This window comes from Lontra canadensis, unplaced genomic scaffold (genome assembly GCF_010015895.1).
Source record: "Lontra canadensis isolate GAN:19392208 unplaced genomic scaffold, GSC_riverotter_1.0 scaffold57, whole genome shotgun sequence".
Lineage (NCBI taxonomy): Eukaryota > Metazoa > Chordata > Mammalia > Carnivora > Mustelidae > Lontra > Lontra canadensis.
The window spans coordinates 2,868,074-2,888,749 of record NW_022631051.1 but is presented as its reverse complement, the minus strand read 5'-3'; the positions used below and the strand labels follow the sequence as shown (position 1 = coordinate 2,888,749).

General features: G+C 40.4%; 1 protein-coding gene across 1 annotated transcript in view; it reads left to right on the top strand.

Annotated features, from left to right (window-relative positions):
* L3MBTL4 (L3MBTL histone methyl-lysine binding protein 4) overlaps positions 1–20,676 on the top strand; it is a 439,737-nt gene that overhangs the window by 143,425 nt on the left and 275,636 nt on the right. The window contains exons 6-9 of the mRNA XM_032875713.1: positions 14,821–14,925; positions 15,969–16,104; positions 18,265–18,356; positions 19,828–19,982. Coding sequence (XP_032731604.1) covers positions 14,821–14,925; positions 15,969–16,104; positions 18,265–18,356; positions 19,828–19,982 — 488 coding nt within the window. The remainder of the gene's footprint in view (positions 1–14,820; positions 14,926–15,968; positions 16,105–18,264; positions 18,357–19,827; positions 19,983–20,676) is intronic.

The following is a 20,676-nucleotide window of genomic DNA, read 5'->3' as shown; positions in this document are numbered from 1 at the left end:
GTGTTTTATAATTTATGGTTTATTTTACCATCTGGGATAGTGAGTGTACAAGGATATAAACACCTTCTGTTGACAGAAAATGTAAAAACATTTTCTCTTCATTACTGGTGAAATGTGCCTATCGTGACTTGATTCGAAGTTCAAAATATTTTTTCCTTTGGTTTTGAAGTTGGTTCTAAAACTTTCTCTCATCTCTCCTTGCCAGTCATCTGACCGTCCACTGCATCTCCCTGAAGCATTCTTCCCACCTGTTGCCCATCACAAGCTCAACTATGCCAGCCTGGAATCCCAGTCCCCACAGTCTGGCCTCATCTGCAGATGCTCATGAACAGCTTCTGTGCCGGTCAGCCTGTTGCTGCCCTGCTTATCTGTTCAGAGTCTTTATCCACGTGGGAGGCCTCTGTGTCTCTTCTTGTTCTCTGAACTTCCTAGGTCCCTGTTCCTCTAGGACCCTTCCCCTTCATGAAGCTGTCCCAGCCTCTGCACTCTGACCTGTGGTCTTGGCGGCCTCCGTCTGCCCGGCTCCGGCTGGTGGGAGTGAGGTTTGGGAGCAGCGTAGGACCAGCATGAAGGCGGATCCTGTCCCTCTTGTTGTCTGGCCATGAACCAAAGGGACCCCCACCTGCAGCTGTCCCAGCATTCCAGGGGCAAGTCTGACCAGGGGAGCATAACCCTCCCTCGCCCCAAACCGCCCTTGTCCCACAAACCACACATCCTGGTTGTCCTTAGTCACTGCCCTGAAAGCTCTGCTTTTTATGCCCAGCGGATGTTCCTGTCTCCCCAGCCAGCGTTCGATAGCCGAGCAGATAGGCTAAATGTGTGCTTGAGCTCCTGCAGGCCAGGGATACTTGAATATTTTTAAAATGATTGGTATTTCAGAACAAGATGAAAGTCATCATGGAAAAGCTCAAACTCCTGGACTTCTCTGTGTGTCTTTTATAGTATATATAGTTATAGTTTGAATTTTATATAGCAAACGGGTTGTTTTTCTTTTTCTCTCTCTCTCTCCTCTCTATCTCTCTCTCTCTCTCTCTCTTTTTTTTTGTACTTGTAACAAATTACCATGAACTTAGTGGCTTAGTATAACACAAATTTATTATCTTAAATTTCAGGAAGCCAGAAGTCTAAAATGGGTTAGCCGAGTTATGTTCCTTCTGCAGGCTATAGGGTAGAATCTCTTTCCTTGCCTTTTCTAGCTTCTAAAGGCTTCCTACATTTCTTAGCTTGTGGGACCATATCACTCCAGCCTGTTTCCATGGTCACATTTCATTCTCTGGTCCTTTGCCTCCCTCCTACAAGGACACTTGTGATGACATTGGGCCCACGTGGATAACCTCTCCATCTCGAGATGGGCCATTTAATCACATCTGGAAAATGCCTTTTGCCACATAACATACCATATTCACAGGTTCAGGGATTCGGACATGGCTCTCTTTGGAAGCCACTGACCACAGGTGCCATCTCCTTTCCATTACTGTGCTGATCTGTCCCTGCCCCTGGCCTGAGTGTCTTCTCATGGCTGGCTCCCTGCCGTCATCTTCCTGTGACCTCTGCAGCACCTTCTGTGGTAAAAAAAAAAAAAAAGTATTGGGGCACCTGGGTGGCTCAATTGGTTAAGCACCTGACTCTTGATTTCGGCTCAGGTCATGATCTCAAGGCTGTGAGATCGAGTCCGATGTCAGGCTCTATGCTTGGCACAGAGTCTGCTTGAGATTCTCACTCTCTCTCAACCCCTACCACCACCTGTTCTCTCTCTCTTTCTCTCTCTCTCTCACAAATAAACACATAACGAAATCTTAAAAAACCCACAAGGGATGCACCATCCTTCATAGCCCCCTTCTCCAGATGGCATGCATAACTGCTTTGCTGGAACCTCCGTGTCCCGAGAGTGCACTGTTGTCTCTCCCACACACGCTTCTCCACCCCTCAGGGTCAGGTCTCCACCACAAGCCTCCTCCTGCCTGCTCCTTAGTATTTGTCACTCTGCACCTGGCCCTCCCTCCTGTGAAGTTTATGCTCTCTCCTCCCTATGGTTTCCACTCTTGTTACTTCATTGGACCTGCGCATGTACGCCTATGTGCACATGTGCACCCACGTGCTGCCTCCCCGAGCTTCCCCTCTGCTCTTGCCTGGGCCTCCTGCTCATCCTGGAACATCCTTTGCCCACATGAGCCACCTAGTACCTCACGTGCCAGACCCCCCTTCCTGGGGCTGTCCACTTGCTTTCCGCTATACTTGCATCCATCAGAACTGGACCTCTCCTGCAGTGTGGAACTTCAAGTCCCACGTCTGATCCCATCCACTGTCTTTGCAGCCCCTCTTGCTCCCTTATTCTCATAGTACCAGTTTTTCCTTTAGTTAAGACCTGTGGTTGTTGAATTTGTCCTTTACCTTCCTTCTGGCTTCACATCTTCCCCTGGCCAGGCTATGCCTCCTGGTTCCATCATCTCAGCCATTTTCTTGCCAGGATCTTCAATTGCCTCGTCCCCCATCCTCCTCTCCCCATAGATGCCTGCCAAAATCCCAGCTCCGGATGGATCACGTGTGCTTTCTAACTTCTGTGCCTAACTAACTGCCAAGCCCTGCTACAGAAGAAGCACAAACATCAAAGCTTTGCAGCTTGATGGCACTGTAGACTAACAGTCTCTGCTAAGAGGGCAGTGCCTGGCCGTCCTTCTTGCCATCAGTCTGAGCACTCCCTACTCTCTGGGAAGGCACTTCTCTCAGGCCTCTGCCCTCACTCCCAGCAGAAGGCATCACTCCTTGGATGGACTTGGTGCAACCTCCCTCCACTCCCTGCCGCAGACCTTCACTCACACCAACTCAGACCTCTTTCCCAGGCTGAACTGGAAGTACCCCTTTCCTCCCCCTTTTCCTTTTACCTACACTCTGGAGCCTTCCCATTTCTGCTTTTCTAGAGAGAATTGATCAATGACCCATCAATCATCTCATGTCCTGCTTGTAAGCTACCTTTGCTTCTCTTCCAAGCGATTGTGTCTCGAACATGAACACACCTGTCTGTCCCATCTTTAAGAAAGCATACTGGCCCTTGGTCCTGCCAGGGACCCTTAATAGCTCCCTTAATAGCTCATCCCTTAATAGTTCCCTTAATAGCTCATCTCCTTAGTCTGCTCTAGCTTCTTGAAATGTTGGCCTGCATTTTCTCTTTTCTTCATTTTCTAACCTTTTCCTCCTCCAGCTCTGCATCCTGGCCTTTACTCCCACCATGACCTGAAACTGTGCCCACAGAAGTGCCCCCCCCCCACACTCCCTTCCCTGATTTCAAAGCCACACGCTTCAGGCCTTGGCTTACACTCGTTCTGCTCCAGGATGCTGTCCTCCAGGATAACTGCTCCTTTTGCTTGGTCCTAGCTACTCCTTGCCAGGCACTTCTGAAAATCCTCTTCTCCTGGGCTTCCATCTTGGGCCCCACTCTGCATGGCCCCTGGGGCATCTCATCTACCCCCTTAACTCAAGTTCCACCTATACCCAGTGGAGTTTGTAACGTCCTAGACCTTTCTCTTGATCTTCCTACCTCTTCATTCTGTGTGATTGCACATAGTGTGTTTTGTCTCTGGGTAGAGCTGTAATCTCTGTGAAAACTGACTGGGTTTCTTTCCTTTTTTAAGTTCCTCTCTGCTTTGTGATTCTCTGGGAGAGGTGCACCTTGGAGCATCTTGTTATTGGCTGGGTGCTGGTACAATTGCTGCCCCATTAAGTCCTTTCAGCTTCTTTCCCTTCACTTTATAGAAGAAGTACCCTTTGATGCATTTCTCTGACTCTTAGTTTTTAACTGAAAGTGGCAGATTATATCACTTGCTTAGAGACTGTTGAAGAATTACATAAAATATATATACAGTGTTTAGCCCAATACAGCATCTGACATGCAATTCGCTTTATTAGATGCAAGAATTCTTAAGATGACACGTGTCAGATTCTAGTCCTTTACTGTCCCTGGAACCTGCCCTCCTTGACAGCGTTCATTCAGAGCCCTAGCCAGGACCCCATCTCCCGGGACTGCGTCCTCGTTGGGACTGGCCTCCCTTTGACCACAGCAGTACTCTTGACTGCTCCCTGTGAAGCTGGCCTCCCAACTGAGGTGCTCGAGCTCAGTCTCCTGATCTCCGGTGCATTAGGGCGAGTGTCCAGTCTGAAAACCAGGCATCATTGGAGCTTTGTCTGAAATGGTAGTGTCGGCAAGTCCTGCTGTTCCACAGCTTCCACGCTCGCTCCTCCTGCCTTTGTGAGGGGAACAGAAATGTCTCCTCGGCTGCTCTCCTTCGTCTCCTAAAACAAGGCAAAACCATGTTGATTTTGGCATTTCTGCTTTTCCTCCCCTTGCTTTTCTTCAGCGGCATCTTTATCTCCGACACTCCTTAACATGTTCTTGTATTGTACTGTCCCTCCACCTCTCTTAAAATCTGTAGTAATCTCCTATGATTTGGGAAAGAAATACTTTGTGTCCAGATAAGGAAATTCTAGCCATCTGTAGGATGATGTGGTGGTGGGGGGAGGTTCATTTGGGAAGGGTTGAGAGTAGTTGGGGAACAAATACATCTTCCTAATTTAACCCCCTAATTGCCCTAGATATGACAGCTTTATTTGAACACACTCCTGTTCTCGCTCAGCCTTCCTTAGTAAAATCCAAGTGAAAGGAATTTTAACTTTAAATTTAACTTCTGTACCCAGGCCTGAATTATATTTTTAAAAATCTATTTTTTAAGATATGCCAGTACATTAAATAGAATCTGAAAGACCCGTGTCTGTGTTTTGTTTTTGATGAAGTCTGGAATTGTGTTTAGCATTGCAGGTGCAGAAAGATGCTGCCATGAAAACTCATATTTGTTATAACCCCTGTAGAATGATTTCAGATAAGTAGGACCTTTCCAACCCAAACAATTCAGTCAGATGTCAGGTTTTTTGTGCTTTGAACATGCTTCCAAATTACTTGATAATCACTGAGAACACTGTCATAGTTCTCATGTAGATCCTTCTTAGATAATACTTTAAATATTAACCATTAGCCACATGATGACCATGCATGGCTTTTTTAGTAGTTAAAGTGAAAATGAAATATCTCATTATATTATGAATTCTGATATGGTTAGAATCAGATTATAGCCTGGATGTATATCCTCTTTTTATTAAAGTGTGTGCTTGTTTGATTTTCTATTTGTTTTTGCCTTCTATATGTATTTTGCTGCCCCCCAGTTTTAGGATAACCTCATTGATATTTAAGAGTTCTCCTGGAAAAGAGCACATTTTGTAAAAAAAAAAAAAAATACTGTGTGCATTATATTCACATGTTTGATTGGGGCTTGAATCCCAAGGCATATTGGGCAGAGAAAGACGTGCGTTTTAAAACTGGACTGTAGCCTTGGTACGTGAAGTCATTTAAGCTGATTAATGGCTGGGGCTCTGAAGAACAGAGGGAATTCTCATTCAAGTTCATTTCTCATGTTTTCTAAAGCTGTAAGTTCTGGGGCAAAACTGAAGATACATCCTGATCTTGCAGCTCAGATTATTTTTCCTATTCTTAGAATCCACTTCTCTGTAATAGTGAGATTCAAAGTACCAGAGGCCTGGCAGATAGTTGAGCAGATCTGAAGCAGTGAGACCAGACAGTCCAATCAGGGCTGCTTTCTCCTGCTTGGAGGGGGCTTGGAGCCCCTGTGAAGGCTGCTTATCTGCAGTTCCAGCTGGAAGCTGAATGTCATGTTCCAAGTTGTTCAGAGGAAGAGAAATTAAAAGAAGAAAATAGTGGTATTCGGAATTAAGAGCAAAGAGTTTCCACAGTTCTTCTCTTACAGTTGAAGCAAATTTATATTAGAAATATCTTTGTCTTTTTACCCTAGGCAGGTTTAGTCCCTTAGGGGAAAAAAAAATACGTGGGCTTGTTGCTTTAGACACTATTCTCAGAGATTTGTGGAGTCTACTCATGTTGGCCAGTGAATTATCAGACAACTTCAGAAGTTATTTTCAAAAGTTCTCTCTAGGCAGTCCTTTATTTTATACTGTGTGGGTTCTTTCTCTTTGTTCGTAAAGATCTTTGTTGGTGTAAAGCTGCCTAGATCTAACAGTATTCCACCCACTCTGCTGTGAGCTTTCCTTTTGTTTCTGAGACTGTAATTCAGTTAGTGGGTAGGTCAGGGTGCCTGGACACACACACACACACACAGTGTCAGTGGGCAGGTCAGGGTGTCTGGATACACACACACACACACACACCTCCACCACACACACACACGCACATACATACCCCTCAGCCAAACTTCCCACTACCCATAAGGTCAGTAGTTCTGGTGAAATGAGAATGTTTGCATCTGAGATTATAGTAGAATAAATTCACAGAAAAGCAGGAGGAATTGCATCCACTAGCTTCTAGAGAATACTTGTGTTGTGCCATGAGTTCTTTGTTCTCTTTTTGTAGAGTGCTGCTTGGTATAATCTTGGCAACAGTTTGGGATACAGAATTAACCTATGAAAAATGTTCAAAATAACAAGGAAGTAGTCTCTAAAACGAGAGTTTAAAAATACACAACCAGCCGTCCTTCACTGCTGCCTTAACTGAAGCCTTGCCGCAAGTTATGTTTAATTATGTAGGTGACGGTTTTTCCCCATTAGCCTAACAAATAGATGGCAAAAATAGGCATCGGTTTGAAAAAGCAGGATTTGAAGCATGTCTTGTTGCCTGGCCTGTATATCCATGAGGACCAACTTCTTGGGCCTGCTTATCGAAGACTCCTGAATATGTTGTGTAGTCAGGGGATTGATGAGTGACAGATTCCCTTAAAGGACAGCCATGTGGCTCTTAATCTCTTTTAAGATATTAGACCCTTTTGAATATCTAATGAAAGCTATTGGTAATCTCTTTAGAGAAGTGCTTATATCCATTCGCACACAAAATTTTAAAATTTAGGAGGTTTCTAGAATCCCAGAAGACATCATAGATGCTACTTCTACTCTACCATCGAAACCAAGGACCCTGTACATGAGTGCGTGTGTGTATGTATTTATCTGTATCTGTATATCTATAGATACAGGTGTATTCAAGGTCTCCATTTTCTCTGTGATTGAAACAACAGAAAGTCAGGAGGGATTCTCATATTCCTGGGAGGTTCCATTGTTAGCTCAGGTGAAAATCATAAAGGTCCCAGAAAAGAAAGCAAGGAAAGAGTTTCATAACCTTTCATATTCTGTCAGTATTTGCAGTGAATAGACATTTAAGATGAAAGATTCGTTGCAAGATACTATACCTAGGGGAACATTGAAACTGTAGTAATGCACTAGAAATTTGGAATTGAAAAGTATGTACAAAAATGTCATTGTTCATGAGCTGTATATAGAGTCCTTGAACATATCAGTCAGTATTGATAACATTATAAAAGTAAAAATTAACACATTATGGAAAATCTGGGTATTTCCTCAAGCCTGAAACCTGGGTGTCAGTTTAAAATTCCCTGCCTTGGGGTGCCTGTGTGGCTCAGTCAGTTAAGCATCTGCCTTTGGCTCAGGTCATGATCCCAGGGTCCTGGGATCGAGCCCCACATGGCATTGGGCTCCCTGCTCAGCAGGAAGCCTGCTTCTCCCTCTCCTACTCCCCCTGCTTGTGTTCTCTCTCTCACTGTGTCTCTCTCTGTCAAATAAATAAATAAATAATCTAAAAATAAAAAATAAAATTCCCTGCCTTCTTCGTCCTCTGCATCCAGCCAGTCCTCATGTACTCCCTGTCTTGCCTCCTCCATAGATACTAAATCTTCCCTTCCCACCTGTTCCCAGCTCTGGCTCCACATTGGTCACAGTCCTCTTCATCACTTGTCCAGGTGCCTGCCATGTTCTGGAATGGAATGTAAATTTGCAGTGAAGCATGCAGACCAGGGTTTGAATTCTCATTCCAGCTTTTTTACTGACTGATTATGCAAGTAGGGTATGTGTGACTATCTCATGCCTCAGATGCGACATGGGGATTGTAGGGTTCCAATACAGGGGATTTTAAGGCTTCAATGAGCTGAGGTAGATACTATAGATGACACATGGCAAATTCTCAATTTAGATATTAAAAACCTCCTTAACCATCTTCCCTATTTCTAGTCTTCTTATTTTTTGAGTTAGTTCTCTACACTGCCACTAATAAGATCTTTATAGAAGGAAGAATGTTTTTTTCTGCCCTCTGCTTAAAAGCTTTCGCTAACATTTCTTCAACCAAGAATAAACTGAAAGGTCCTTGATAAGACCTTACATAAGGCTTCTTGTGACCTGTGTCCTGTCTTCTTGCCTAGCATCGTCATCACTTAATTGTGTGTGTATGCTGACTTTTAAATTACAATGCCATTTAAAAAGTCTATCAAGACAGAAGAGTATGAAAGTTTTAAAAGGCTTTCCCTCTGTTGGTAACCCTCTTCTAGGTGAACCACTCAGAATAATTTGACATGTATACTTCCGTGTCTGTATGTATGTAGTTAAGTGGATAGGTGAATGATGGTTGTCTAAATAATTGTGTTTTACTCATCTGGTGATTGCTTCATGTTTATGAGTATGCTGCAGCTATCATGACACCTTTCCAGATTGAGGCCAGTATCTTGCTTTTTTTTAAAATGTTTTATTTTTAAGTCCTCTCTATACCCTTTAACTTAACAACCCGAGATCCAGAGTCACATGCTGCTCCAACTGAGCCAACCGGGTGCCACTGTCTTGCTTTTGTAGTAGCTGCCTGTCTTCCATTGTATTGTGTCTGTTTTCTCTCCATCTGAAATTATTTTTACATACATTGTTGTGGTAGGCATATAACTGAGTTTTTCTCCCCAAAGGATAGTCATGTGCATGTGTCCTAATGACCTTTATTTTGATTCTCCTGACTTAAAATGCCACCTTTACTCTGTGTTAAATTCTCATACAACATTGGGTGATCATATATTCAGACCATCAACTTTGTTTTTTTGTTTTTTTTTAAAGCTCATTCTAAGTTTTAATTATGAAGATTTAAAAATATTGAAGTCTTTAGTCAGTGAATGGGATAGTGTTGATTTACTATACTGACTACTGACTACTCGCTCTTACACTAAAGCCAGATACACACTGTGGTCTCAGGCATATTACATAACCACTTGTGCCCCAGTTTCATTCTCTGCAAAATGTGCATAATGCCTATTTCATAGGACTTTTATGACGATTTAATGAGTTGGTATTTGTAAAGTGCTTAGAACAGGATTTGGCCCAGAGTTAAGTGCTACATACGTGCTTGTTGTATAAAAGCCATCTGTATATGGCCTGATAAAGGATAGCTCAGGCTCTATACCCATTCCTTCTTATTGCTTATTCTTCATTTTTGCTTATCGAGATAATTATATATTATTATTAGAGGTTGTTGGCTATGATAGCAGGTGTTTGATGGTTCTTCAGATAGATCTCTTTGGTCCTGGATATATTGATTAAACATAAATTCAGAACATTTTGTTTTATCAGCTGCTAAGCCAACAAGAATACCACCCTCAAAACCCAGCAGATGGACTCTCTCTGCTTCTCGTAACTTCTCTTTGGTTGTATTTGTTTTAGGAAAATGCTTCTTTATGTTCCCTTTGGCAGTGTTTGAATGATTTTTTTTTATCCCATCGATAACATGATATTTTTTCCCTCACTGAGTAAAGAAAATCATCAAGTGTTGACCAAGAGTTAAATTTTCTGTGGTCAGGCTGTCTACATCGCAGTTTGCCTGCATAAGACTTCTTGTGATCTCACCGGTCACCTTTAAAATTGTGACATTTCAGCCTAGGAGATACACATGGAGACAATTTGAGATTTTTGAAAATGTTGCTGAGATAAACCAGAGAAGAAGACCACTGGACTCATGGCAGTGGTCTTTGGTGTTATAAGGAATCTTACCTCACCATCTGCATATAAAATCTGTATGAACGTCTTTCACTTTGACAGCCATCCCATGAAGGTTCAGAAATCAGCGGCCTGTCTTCTTGGACCGGTCCTCTCCATGGCCCGCTAAAGTTGTGTGCTTCAGCGGCTGTGTCTCCCTTGCAGGCCTCATTTCTCCCATTTCTCTCGATACTGAATTAAGATCAGGAAAATATTGTTGCCTGCCAACGCTTGCCTGTGAATAAAATAGAATGCCTGTGGGCACGCAGATAGAATCTTCCATTTAGAGGATTGATACAGCTCTGTAACACACATCTAGCTGCTGTTCGGCTGGTGCTGATGGCCACCAGCCTTCTGCCGTCTCCACAGAGTGGCTCAGAAACAATCAGTACCAGCATAATCTCTCTGGTCCTGTGATGAGGTGCTCAGTGTCAAACAGAGTGAAACGTCCAGAATTTCTCACAGATACCTACCAAGTGTCCAAGAGCTGTTTACAGGGTACGTTTGTGACTTTGGAGCAGAGATCTACTGGCACGCACATGTGATGAGTGCCTTATGCATTGTACTTCATAAGGGAATTCTGCTGTTAGCCTGTCTGCTTTGCTCTAGGCGTGGCATTTTGTTTTGTTTGGGGTTTTTTTTTTTTTCTTTTTTTCCCTAATGCTTGGGCTTATTTTATTTTTTTAGTAATAGTATGCAATTTGTACCTGCTTTTGCTATGTGGTATAGAACTTGAAATAATTCTTTTTATCATTACTGACAAACTTCATTATTTTGCAAATGTCTGGGGAAAGAAAATGATGAAATAAAACAGCTTTACTTCTGTGCCCAAGTGTACATGGCACATCCTTGGAAATGCCTTCCATGGCCTTGAGCTGGGTTTTGTTTTGCTTGTTCTGTTTCCACATCTGTCCTCTAATGTGGAACAAACAGTTGGCTGGCTTTCAGAAGATTTGGGTCCTTAGTTACGATCTGATACCAAACAGGTTGTGTGACCTAGAGAAAGTCTCTTCACCTCTCTGGGTTTGAGTTTATTTAACTCTAAAAGTTTTTTTCAAGTCTACAGACCTTATGATTTTTTATGACTGAATTTAACAGACTATTGTTTGCTTTAGTGTGTGATTCCAGTTCCCTTTTGTTACCATAAAATATAATTTTATAGCACAGCTATCAATTGTGTTCATAAAATACATGATTTATAGAAAGGAAAAAAAATTAAATCTGCTATGAATAAACCATTAAACCGAAAAGAGACTGATGAAAGACAATGCTGTTTCTCACTAGAAGCTGCCTTTCAGATTGTAAAAATGAATGTTTTGTCTTTTATTTGAAACCCTCCAAAGAAGCTGTGACAGTTGTAGCCGTGTAGTGTTCCTTGCAGTGCTACCTGAAGCTCCCAAATTTTACTTGAGAAACCTTCTGAAAATGCTGACAAGAATAACGTTGCTCATCCTAACTCCCAGCTCTGAATTATTGTCAGTGTCTTGAATTTATCATTCATCTGTGAAAAGAGAGCACAGTCTGTTCCATATAATCCTGGTTCCTTCCTGTCCCCAATTTTCTATCTTTCGGTTTTGTCAAACATGAAAAATGTCCTCTCAGTTTTTACAGTTTCTTAACTTTCCTTTCAGAATTATTGATATATTCCCTGTGGTCTTTCCTGTTCTGTTGGTTTCTTATCAGTGTTGTGTGTACACACATGCATGTGTGTGCAGTGTTGTTGAAGTTAACCAAGAAATTTCAAAGCAGTGAACAGGAGGCAGTCACATAAAACCTGTTATATACAGTCTGCTGGGAAACAGAGTAGATGTGAGAAGAAGGCTGGGGAATTAAACACACACATGACATTTATTTCTTGCAGAAATAAAATATTTCTGAGAAATCATTCATTCTTGCCATTTCATTTTTGGGTTTTGTCATCCTTTAAGTTTTTCCTTGGAAGCTTCTAAAATGATCTGTGAATGTTCTTAACGACATCTTACGAGCCAATTCATAAAGATTTAAAAACAATTTCATGTTCGTATAAAAAAGGCACACACTCAACTGTAGAAGAAGGTTGAGTAAACTATAGTACTTACACAGAGTGGAGTATGATGTATCTGTGACAAGGACTGTGGACAGTCGCTGTGACCTGACATGGAGTGGTTTCCAGGAGGTGTTAAGAGATGAAAAAAGCCACATGCAAAATAGCATATATAGTATGCTACCTTTTGTGTGAGAAGGAAGGGGAAAATAAAGCAAAATGTTTTCTTTTTATTTTTACAAAAAGAAATCCAGGAAGGCTAGACCAGAAAATAGTGAGGGTGGTTACCTCTAAAGAGGTAGAATGGGGAGGATAGGATATGGGAGACAGAGAGACATTTCTTTGAGAACCTTTTTGTACAGCTCTAACTCATGGAAGGATGTTAACATTCTACATATTAAGAAATAAAAACAAATCATTAAGAACTGAAAGCACATTTAAATCAATGAACACAACCATATTTCAAATGGATACTTTAACTGCACTAGAGAGAGAGAAAAATGTGAATCCAAATAGGATATGAACATGGTTCTTAACTGCATACCCCATTCGTGGACAGCAGAGCAGGGAGGGAGAATTGCAAACAAATCCTGAAATCTTTTTGTAGATTTGTTTATTATAGTACTGTGGGTAAAACAGTCCTGAAACTATAGTAGATGCTATAGGATTTAGTATATGAGTAAATGTGCTGACCTGGTTAGAGGAGAAAGACAAAAATGGATGGGAAAAGGCAGAACGAACCCTTTGGGGTGGTCTGGGATTAGACATATCAGTATGAATTTAGGATTTGTAAAATATACATAAGTATGCATATACATACATCCATGTGTAAATATTTGTGTATGTATATGTATGTGTGTTTTGTATGTAACTGTATAGTGAATTGGGCAACACTGTCATTGTGTGATCAAAATCAACAGCACCAGTGAGAGGATGCATGGGCGTCCTGTGGCTCCAGAGGAGATATCCTGAGGACTTTTGTCACTCATGTAACATACTGGCAGAGAATGCATGACTGAATCTAATCATGGGCAAATGTCAGACACATCCGGAATAATGAGCTTTCTGTTTAAAAAAAAAAAATGGTGGAGGGGAAAGACTGTTTTCTTTAAAAATGTTGTTGTTGTAAGAGATAAAGAAATAGTATGGAAAAAGTTCCAAATTAAAGGAGACTAAATAAACATATCAACTAAATTTGATATCTGACCCTACCTGAATCACGTTGTGGAGGGGGAAGGTGTTATAAAGTGCCTTGTTGGATAAATTGGAAATACTGGAATATGAATTGAAGATTAGTTAAAAGTTTATAAATGTTACGTTTCCAGAAGTTGATAACTGAATTGTTGTTACATAAGAGAATGTTCTCATTCTCAAGGGAGCTACACTGCCTGCTCTTAAGGGAAAATCATTTAGTATTTAAGGGTAAAAGGCCCACAAATGATTCAGAAACAGTCATATATACATGTGGATGTATATGCGTATCTATATTTATATCAGTGTACAGGCACAGATAGGAGAGAGAGAGAGAGAGAGAGAGAGAGAACACAAATGGTAAAACAAAGAGTTTTCTACTGTTGTTAACAATAAAGGAGTCCAGGCAAAGGCTATGCATGTTCTTTGTATTATTTTGTTCTTGCAGCTTCTCTTTTAAGTTTGACATTACATTCAAATGAAGAGATTTATTTTTCAAAAGAATAAAAATAAACATTAATGCGTTAACCAGTAATAAAGAGTAATAAAATTAGTGATTAAAAAGCGGCTCTTGTTCTAATAAAACTAGATTTTAATCATCATTTTCTATTAGCATTCTTATAACTTACTTGCAGTTAAGAGTAAATTGACTAGTAATGCTGAATCTGCTCAAAACTGCTCAAAAATAATGATAATTTGCTAGGTTGTGGGAAACAAGGCTAGTATTAAAATAATATGAATGGGAGCACATTAGAAAGTCTATTACAAAGTAGATTCCATTTATAGTAGCAGTAAATATTAAAAGGTACACAGAAATAAACATAAGAAAGCATTTTTGAAGCCTATTTGAAAATTTTAATAACCAATGATGTCGATTCAAAAATTTTAAAAACATCTTGGACAAACAAAATGATGAAGTTAAATGGAGAGGGAACAAGTTCCTGAATTAGAAAATTCAATATGATAAAGGTTGCTCTCCATATAGAGTCATAAGCAAATAAGTCAATGTGATATAAGAAAATATACCAATGAACAGAATAGAAGGGCCAGAAGTAGACCCACAAATGTGTAGAAACATGATATATCAGAGATAACTTTGTTGATAATGGAAGTATGGACTATACAAAAAATTTTGTTGAATAGTCTGTTTTCTGTATTAAAAAAATAGATCCTACCTCACACCATAGAACAAAATTAATTTCAGTTGCATTGTAGATTTAAATATGAAGAACAGAAGTTTTAAAAGAATGCTAGGGGAATGTCCATGTAACTTCAGGGTTGTGAGGGATTTCATAGGTTGGATGTGCACACTGAAAAGGAAATAATTGACGTATTTTACTACATTAAAATAAAAAAAAATTCTCTACAACAAAGTCATAAAGAGCCAACTCACATACTGGGAATAGGTAATCATTACAATCAACAAAGGATTGTTTCCAGAGTACAGGAAGAGCTTCTTCAAATCACTAAGGAAAAATGGGCAAAAGGAATACATGGGGAGTTCACAGGACATGTAGTTTCCTACAGTTTCAATATAAACTGTTTTCTAAGTAATGATAAAATGATCAAACCATCTTTGAGGCCCAAATATAGAAAAGCGGCCATCGGTCTTTAGCTGTATCCCCGAGCCTCCAAGCCCATACCGGGAGTTCTTGATTGTATGCATAGCAACAGCAAGTGTGTTTTAATATCACATTGTGAAGGTATTTCAGTAGCTAATGTTATATCATGAAATTTCATAGGACCAATCCTTTCCGGAGCATGAAAATGGTTTTCAGGTTGGAATGAGATTAGAAGGCATTGACCCCCGACATCCATCTGTATTCTGTGTGCTTTCTGTAGCTGAGGTAAGAGATGGTGTTATTGTCTTGGGCTGAGTGCACAGTGACAGAAGAGAATTTTCTAGAGAATAATGAATTTGAGTGCTTTCCATTATAAACAAGTTCTAGTACATCATGGATGTATTTTAGTCAGTGATGGGTGAAATATGTTTCTTAATGAATTTTTTTCCTTCTGTGAAGATTAATCTTTTAATAAGTCCCTCATCACTAGCAGTTATCCTTGATTAAGTTGGTAAATAGTTTTCATTTGAGGTTGATAACAATCAGTGAATCCCACAGTGTTACTTTTGTCTGTTAAAAGAGACATAATTATTCAAGTTTTAGCTGAACTGATGAGAAATGTGTATGAAAAATATCCAAGCACATGAAATATCTATTTATATAAATGTAAGCATTTTATGAAAATTACTTAGAATGAAGAGCCACTGATGAAAGTAAATGGCTTATAAAATGTAATATTTACTAAACATTTTATATTATTAAAATGATGGAAGATCTCTATATTTTTAATTACCTCATGTAAAAAACACTATTCACTTAATTTAGTGATTGATTATAGCTATTAAACTTGTATAGCATGTCTTAAGGATGTATTCTACACTGTTTTATTTATTTCCTTAATTGAGTATGCTGGATCCATGTGTTAGAGTTGAAATGAAGACATACCCATTTTGGTTTTGCTCTGTACTTTAGCTTGCATACTGTTGTGGGACAGCGGGAGATGGGGTTTCCAAGAGCAATATTTGAGAGGTATTGAATGAACAATCAATTGATGGAGGTGTAAACACCTCAGATTTCTAGACTGAGTAAAAGGATAATTTTTTTTTTACAGAAAAAAATCTGGATACTTGAAAGATCGTATCTGTCAGCATTTTGTTTTATTCAGATGTCATCTCTAAATTTGCCTTTTAATACAAGCACATTTGGATGGAAGGGTTGGTTTATATTATGTTGATAGCACTGATAGAGTATGTGAATATTTTGTTAATTTTGTGTACTCTTCAAATGCGTGACATTTAATGAAGGATTGCAAACATTCCATTTTACAGGTGTGTGGTTATCGCCTCAGACTTCACTTTGATGGTTATTTAAGCTGCTATGATTTTTGGACCAATGCCGGTTCCCCTGACATTCATCCAGTAGGGTGGTGTGAGAAGACCAAACATGAATTGCACATCCCTAAGGGTAAGCCGGGATGGAAAGAGAGTTGGTTTTATTTTAACAACATTTCATGAAATACTAACAAGAGAGCCTGGTGTGAATTGATTTTCAAAATGAAAGTTTAGTCCCCCCAAAGCAGTAAGACTACAAGGATACCATTTTTAGAAATGAATAAATGTCTTTAAAAGAAAAGCAATGGGGGCGTCTGGGTGGCTCAGTCAGTTAAGCATGTTCCGAGGGTCCCAGGATCGAGTCCTGATCAGGCTCCCTGTTCAGTGAGGAACCTGCTTTTCCCTCTGCTCTCTGCTCATGCTCTCTCTTGCTGTCTCTGTCTCTGTCTCTCTCTCAAATCAATAAAATCTCTAAAAAAAAAATAAAAGCATCAGTGACTGCTTAGGTCAAATATGCTGATCAGGTACCTATGGCAGAAATAAAATCTTATGACTTAATATAAAGTTTATTAAACCTGAGATGGAATAAAGAAACTTATTTTACATCATGCTTGAAATGAACTGTTTCACTTAGTCACTGATACCATATGGTGAGGAAACTCGATTCACTGTATATCATTTGTTTCAAACAAATCATGGAAAAAACGTAACTATGAAAGAGAAGAGGATTTCACTGTCTACTTCCTTTGTTTTTTTAAGATTATTTATTTATTTATTTACCAGAGAGAGAAATCACAAGTAGACAGAAGTAGGCAGAGAGGCAGGCAGATAGAGAGGGAGAAGCAGGCTCTCTGCTGAGCAGAGAGCCTGATGTGGGGCTCGATTCCAGGACCCTGGGATCATGACCTGAGCTGAAGGCAGAGGCTTAACCCACCCTGAGCCAACCAGGCCCCCCTGTCTACTTCCTTGAATCAAAAATCTCATCTTTGTCTCTTGTTATGTGCGAGAGGAACCTGGGCCTGGCAGATGTGACTGAAGGCTTTTTTATTTGCTGTGTGCTGGTGAGGTGAGGATTTGATCAGTTGAGATACCCATGGGCCTATTTCCTTGCACAGCAGACTTCTGTCTACTGGCTTCTGCTCAGTTGCCAGAGTACTGGATGACAGTGGCACTTCTGGAGTTTGAGTACAGTCATTTTACTGCCCAACTCAAAGTGGCCTTTGCGATCCACCCCTGAGACCGATGGCAAAATCCCTAAGATTGCTGGATTTCATGAAAGTTGGTCACGGGCTCATTTTCAGTAGGTTTTTATGGAGTCCTTGCTGTGTGCTGGCACTGGGGATAGAGCCGTGAATAAACTAAACCACCTCTGTCTTCATGGGGCTTTCGTTCTGGGGTGGGGGGGCGACAAGTCTTAGACGAAGGTGAGGTAGGGTGGCAAGCAGTGACAGGGTTGGGGGATGGGACAGACTGCAGGCTGAAGAAGGGCATGAGAACGTGATGTCCCACAGACAGGTGGATGAATGAGGGAAGTCAGCGAGGCCTCCCTTGAGAGGGCTGCCTGAGAGAGTAGACGCCCTGGGGCTACCAGGTTGAGGAATCCCAAGGAGGTGAATTTGGCTGGAGCACAGAAGCAAGGGCAAGGTGTGGGAGATGAAGTTAGAGGTGTGGTGCTGTGCAAGGAGCCTGACTTTTGTTCTGTGTAACATTCAACCAGAAACAGTTTATTGAGCCCCTCTTGTTTGGGCCAACACTGTGGGAGCCACTTTAGGGCACACAGAGGGGAGGATCAGTACAAAAGGCAAAACCCACAAAGATAAGCAGCAGAAAGCTCTTGCTGCCAAATGGTGTTTGAAATGTGAGGGGGTTTCTATAATGTCCCCAAGTGCCTGGAACCCTGGATTGTTGCATCATCAGGACCTCTGATGTTCTCAGTGACATGGCTTCTTCAGGATTGACCAGGAGTTCAGGAACTTTTGTCTCATCCCTCTGCCCATTTTGGAAAGCCTCACAAAGAGATGAGACTCCCATCAGGCCATCAGCAGACCAATTCTATATCTTAATGAATTTAAACAATTTGTAAGGGCATGATATGCATGATGGGAAATCACGTCAACAGTTTTGAATTTCATATGTTAAAAGACATTGAAACAATTTAGAGATTTTAATTTAAATCATTTTTGGTCTACTACAGGACTTTGAATTTATAACAGAAGACTGAAGAAGGCTAATATATTGAATATGCACATGGTTATATCCTGTGGGTATTTTGAATAATCCATACTTTTTTTAGGTTATAGAAAAGATAAATTTGTTTGGATGGATTACTTGAAGGCCTGCAAATTGCAAAATGCTCCCAAGAAATTATTCAGAAACAGAAGTTCTGTAAGTATCTTCTTCCTCAGTATAAATCAGATTTCTACTTGAGCTTAGATTTCTTAAAATTCACTATATATTCTGTTGTATTTTTTTCAGAATCCTTAGCTTCATATGACTTTTCTCACTTAATTTGTCTGTTTCCTATAGGTGTATCCCACCCCACCTTTAAATGTACAATTAAATACTTTATTTAGATGCAGAGAGTTGAAGACTTTATATTTAAATCCTACTAAAATTTAAAATGCCTTTTGGAATGGTTTTTCCTTCTTGATTCCAGTGAGTTACTCGTTTGAACTTAGTTTGGTGTTTTGAGACCAGTAGACAGCCCAGGTAGACTTTGAATAAACCCAGCCTAGTTGGATTTCTGTGTAACGAGAATGAGGGTGACATTTTCTACAGATTCAAGGGGCGTATGAAGATATGAAGATTTGGGTGGAGCACATTTGTTACGCCATCTGTGTCCTCAGTAACCTGCCAGCTCTTCAGGAGAGAATGAGAATAAGGTGCAGCCCCTGCCTCCTCTGGGTCTGTCAGCCTGCCCCCCTCAACTCCCTGCAGTGAGGCCACCTACCTGGGAAGGGGGCAGGGAACCCTAGGGTTGCTCTGCCACCTACTGGCTGTGTGTCCCTTTGTAGGACACTCACCCTGATCTTGAAATCAACGTTATACAACTGCTCTGTGTGTTTCATAGAATTTTATCAACAAAAGAGAGTTATAGAAATGGGAAATTGCTTTTAAAGATGTAATGCTCTAAAGGAAAACAAAAAGCAGGGCTCAGTATAGACCGTAAAGAGGTAGGAAAAAAACATTTTCTAGTCCCCAGATCCCAGGACTGGCTAATTACACTGGTATAAAAAGTGGGGTTTTGTTATTGTAATGTTACTTTAAATCATAGTCCTTACTGTTTTTTTTACTATGAAAAAATGTGTATAGATACTAAAAAAAGCATTTGGATTTCTTTCAAGTATAGGTTTATTTATGGATTCATGCATGTGTTTCTTAAAGATCGAGAAAGCCACTGTTTTCAGATCTCATCAAAGTAAATGATAATTTTGGTGCTAAAGAGCCTATCTTTACTACTTCTCCAAATACTGGTATTTGGAAACTGTTCAAGTCTGTGGGGAGCAGAGAAAATTATTTGATACTCTTGTATCCAGTAAACATCATATTTTAAAATTAATATAATTTCTTCTAAGAACTGAAAAGGGAAAATAATGATGATGAGGGAAATATAACTTACCTGCACAACAAAAGAGGAAAAGTACAAGGTAAAAGCTAGTTTCCTGGGTTTTTGTTAAGAATGCTAATCTCGTAACAGTTTGTTGGAATATTTGTACTAGCATTTGCTGGCTTCATTCTGGAGGGTAAGTGTTGCCTGTAGACTGTTCTGATGCTAAACATAGACGTTTTGACAGTAGCTCAGTCCTATCTGGTGTCCTGTTTCTTTTTGTGCCTCTCCCCTCTGGTGCTGTGTTAGAATGGGCCAATGCCTAAAGAATTTCAGGTTGGAATGAAGCTGGAGGCTGTCGACAGAAAGAACCCTTCCTTGGTGTGTGTGGCAACCATAGCAGATATTGTTGAAGATCGCTTACTAGTGCATTTTGACAATTGGGATGATAGTTACGATTACTGGTGAGACACCAATGTGCATTTTACTTCTGTGTGTTCATGTTTGGTGTTAAGAATTTATTTTCCTTCCAGTCCTGTCACTGTCCTTGCTGTTCTTAGAGTAATGAACGTCAGAATTTAGTGGCCAACTTTTCATGACCTTCTCTTCCACATGAATTGCTGAATTAAAGTGCCCGAGAAACTTCTCCACTCTATGAGAGGTTACCTAATGAGGCCTCAGCTGAAATAATATGACCAGGTCAGGGCACTTCACTGTGTTGTGTCTAGTTTGTAAGGGAGGCATTTCTGTGAAGAGGAAGTGAAGAACTTGGAGCTTTTTTTTTTTTTTTTTCCTGAAAAATGTTGAACTCAGCCTGTCATATTTTTGAAAGGGGAGATTCACGGGGAGAATGGAGTGAATTATTTGAGATCCTGTGGGGAGCAGAGAAAATGTATGCTACAATACCATTAAACTAACATTGCATGAGTTACAAAAGGCTTTCTGGGTAAAAACCTGAAATATGGAAGAGGGAATGGCAAAAATAATTTTTGTAGCATTTCTTCGCAGTCTATCCTGAGAAACCGCCAAGTCTCTGCCTGAGGCTACGGCTCTTCATGTGCATGAAGGGGGCCTTGTTCTCTTCTTCGAACTAAGAAGCAGAGCACGGATTAATTGTTCTGCGTGTCTCAGAATGGTCTGGGTTTCTTGAAAAGGAGA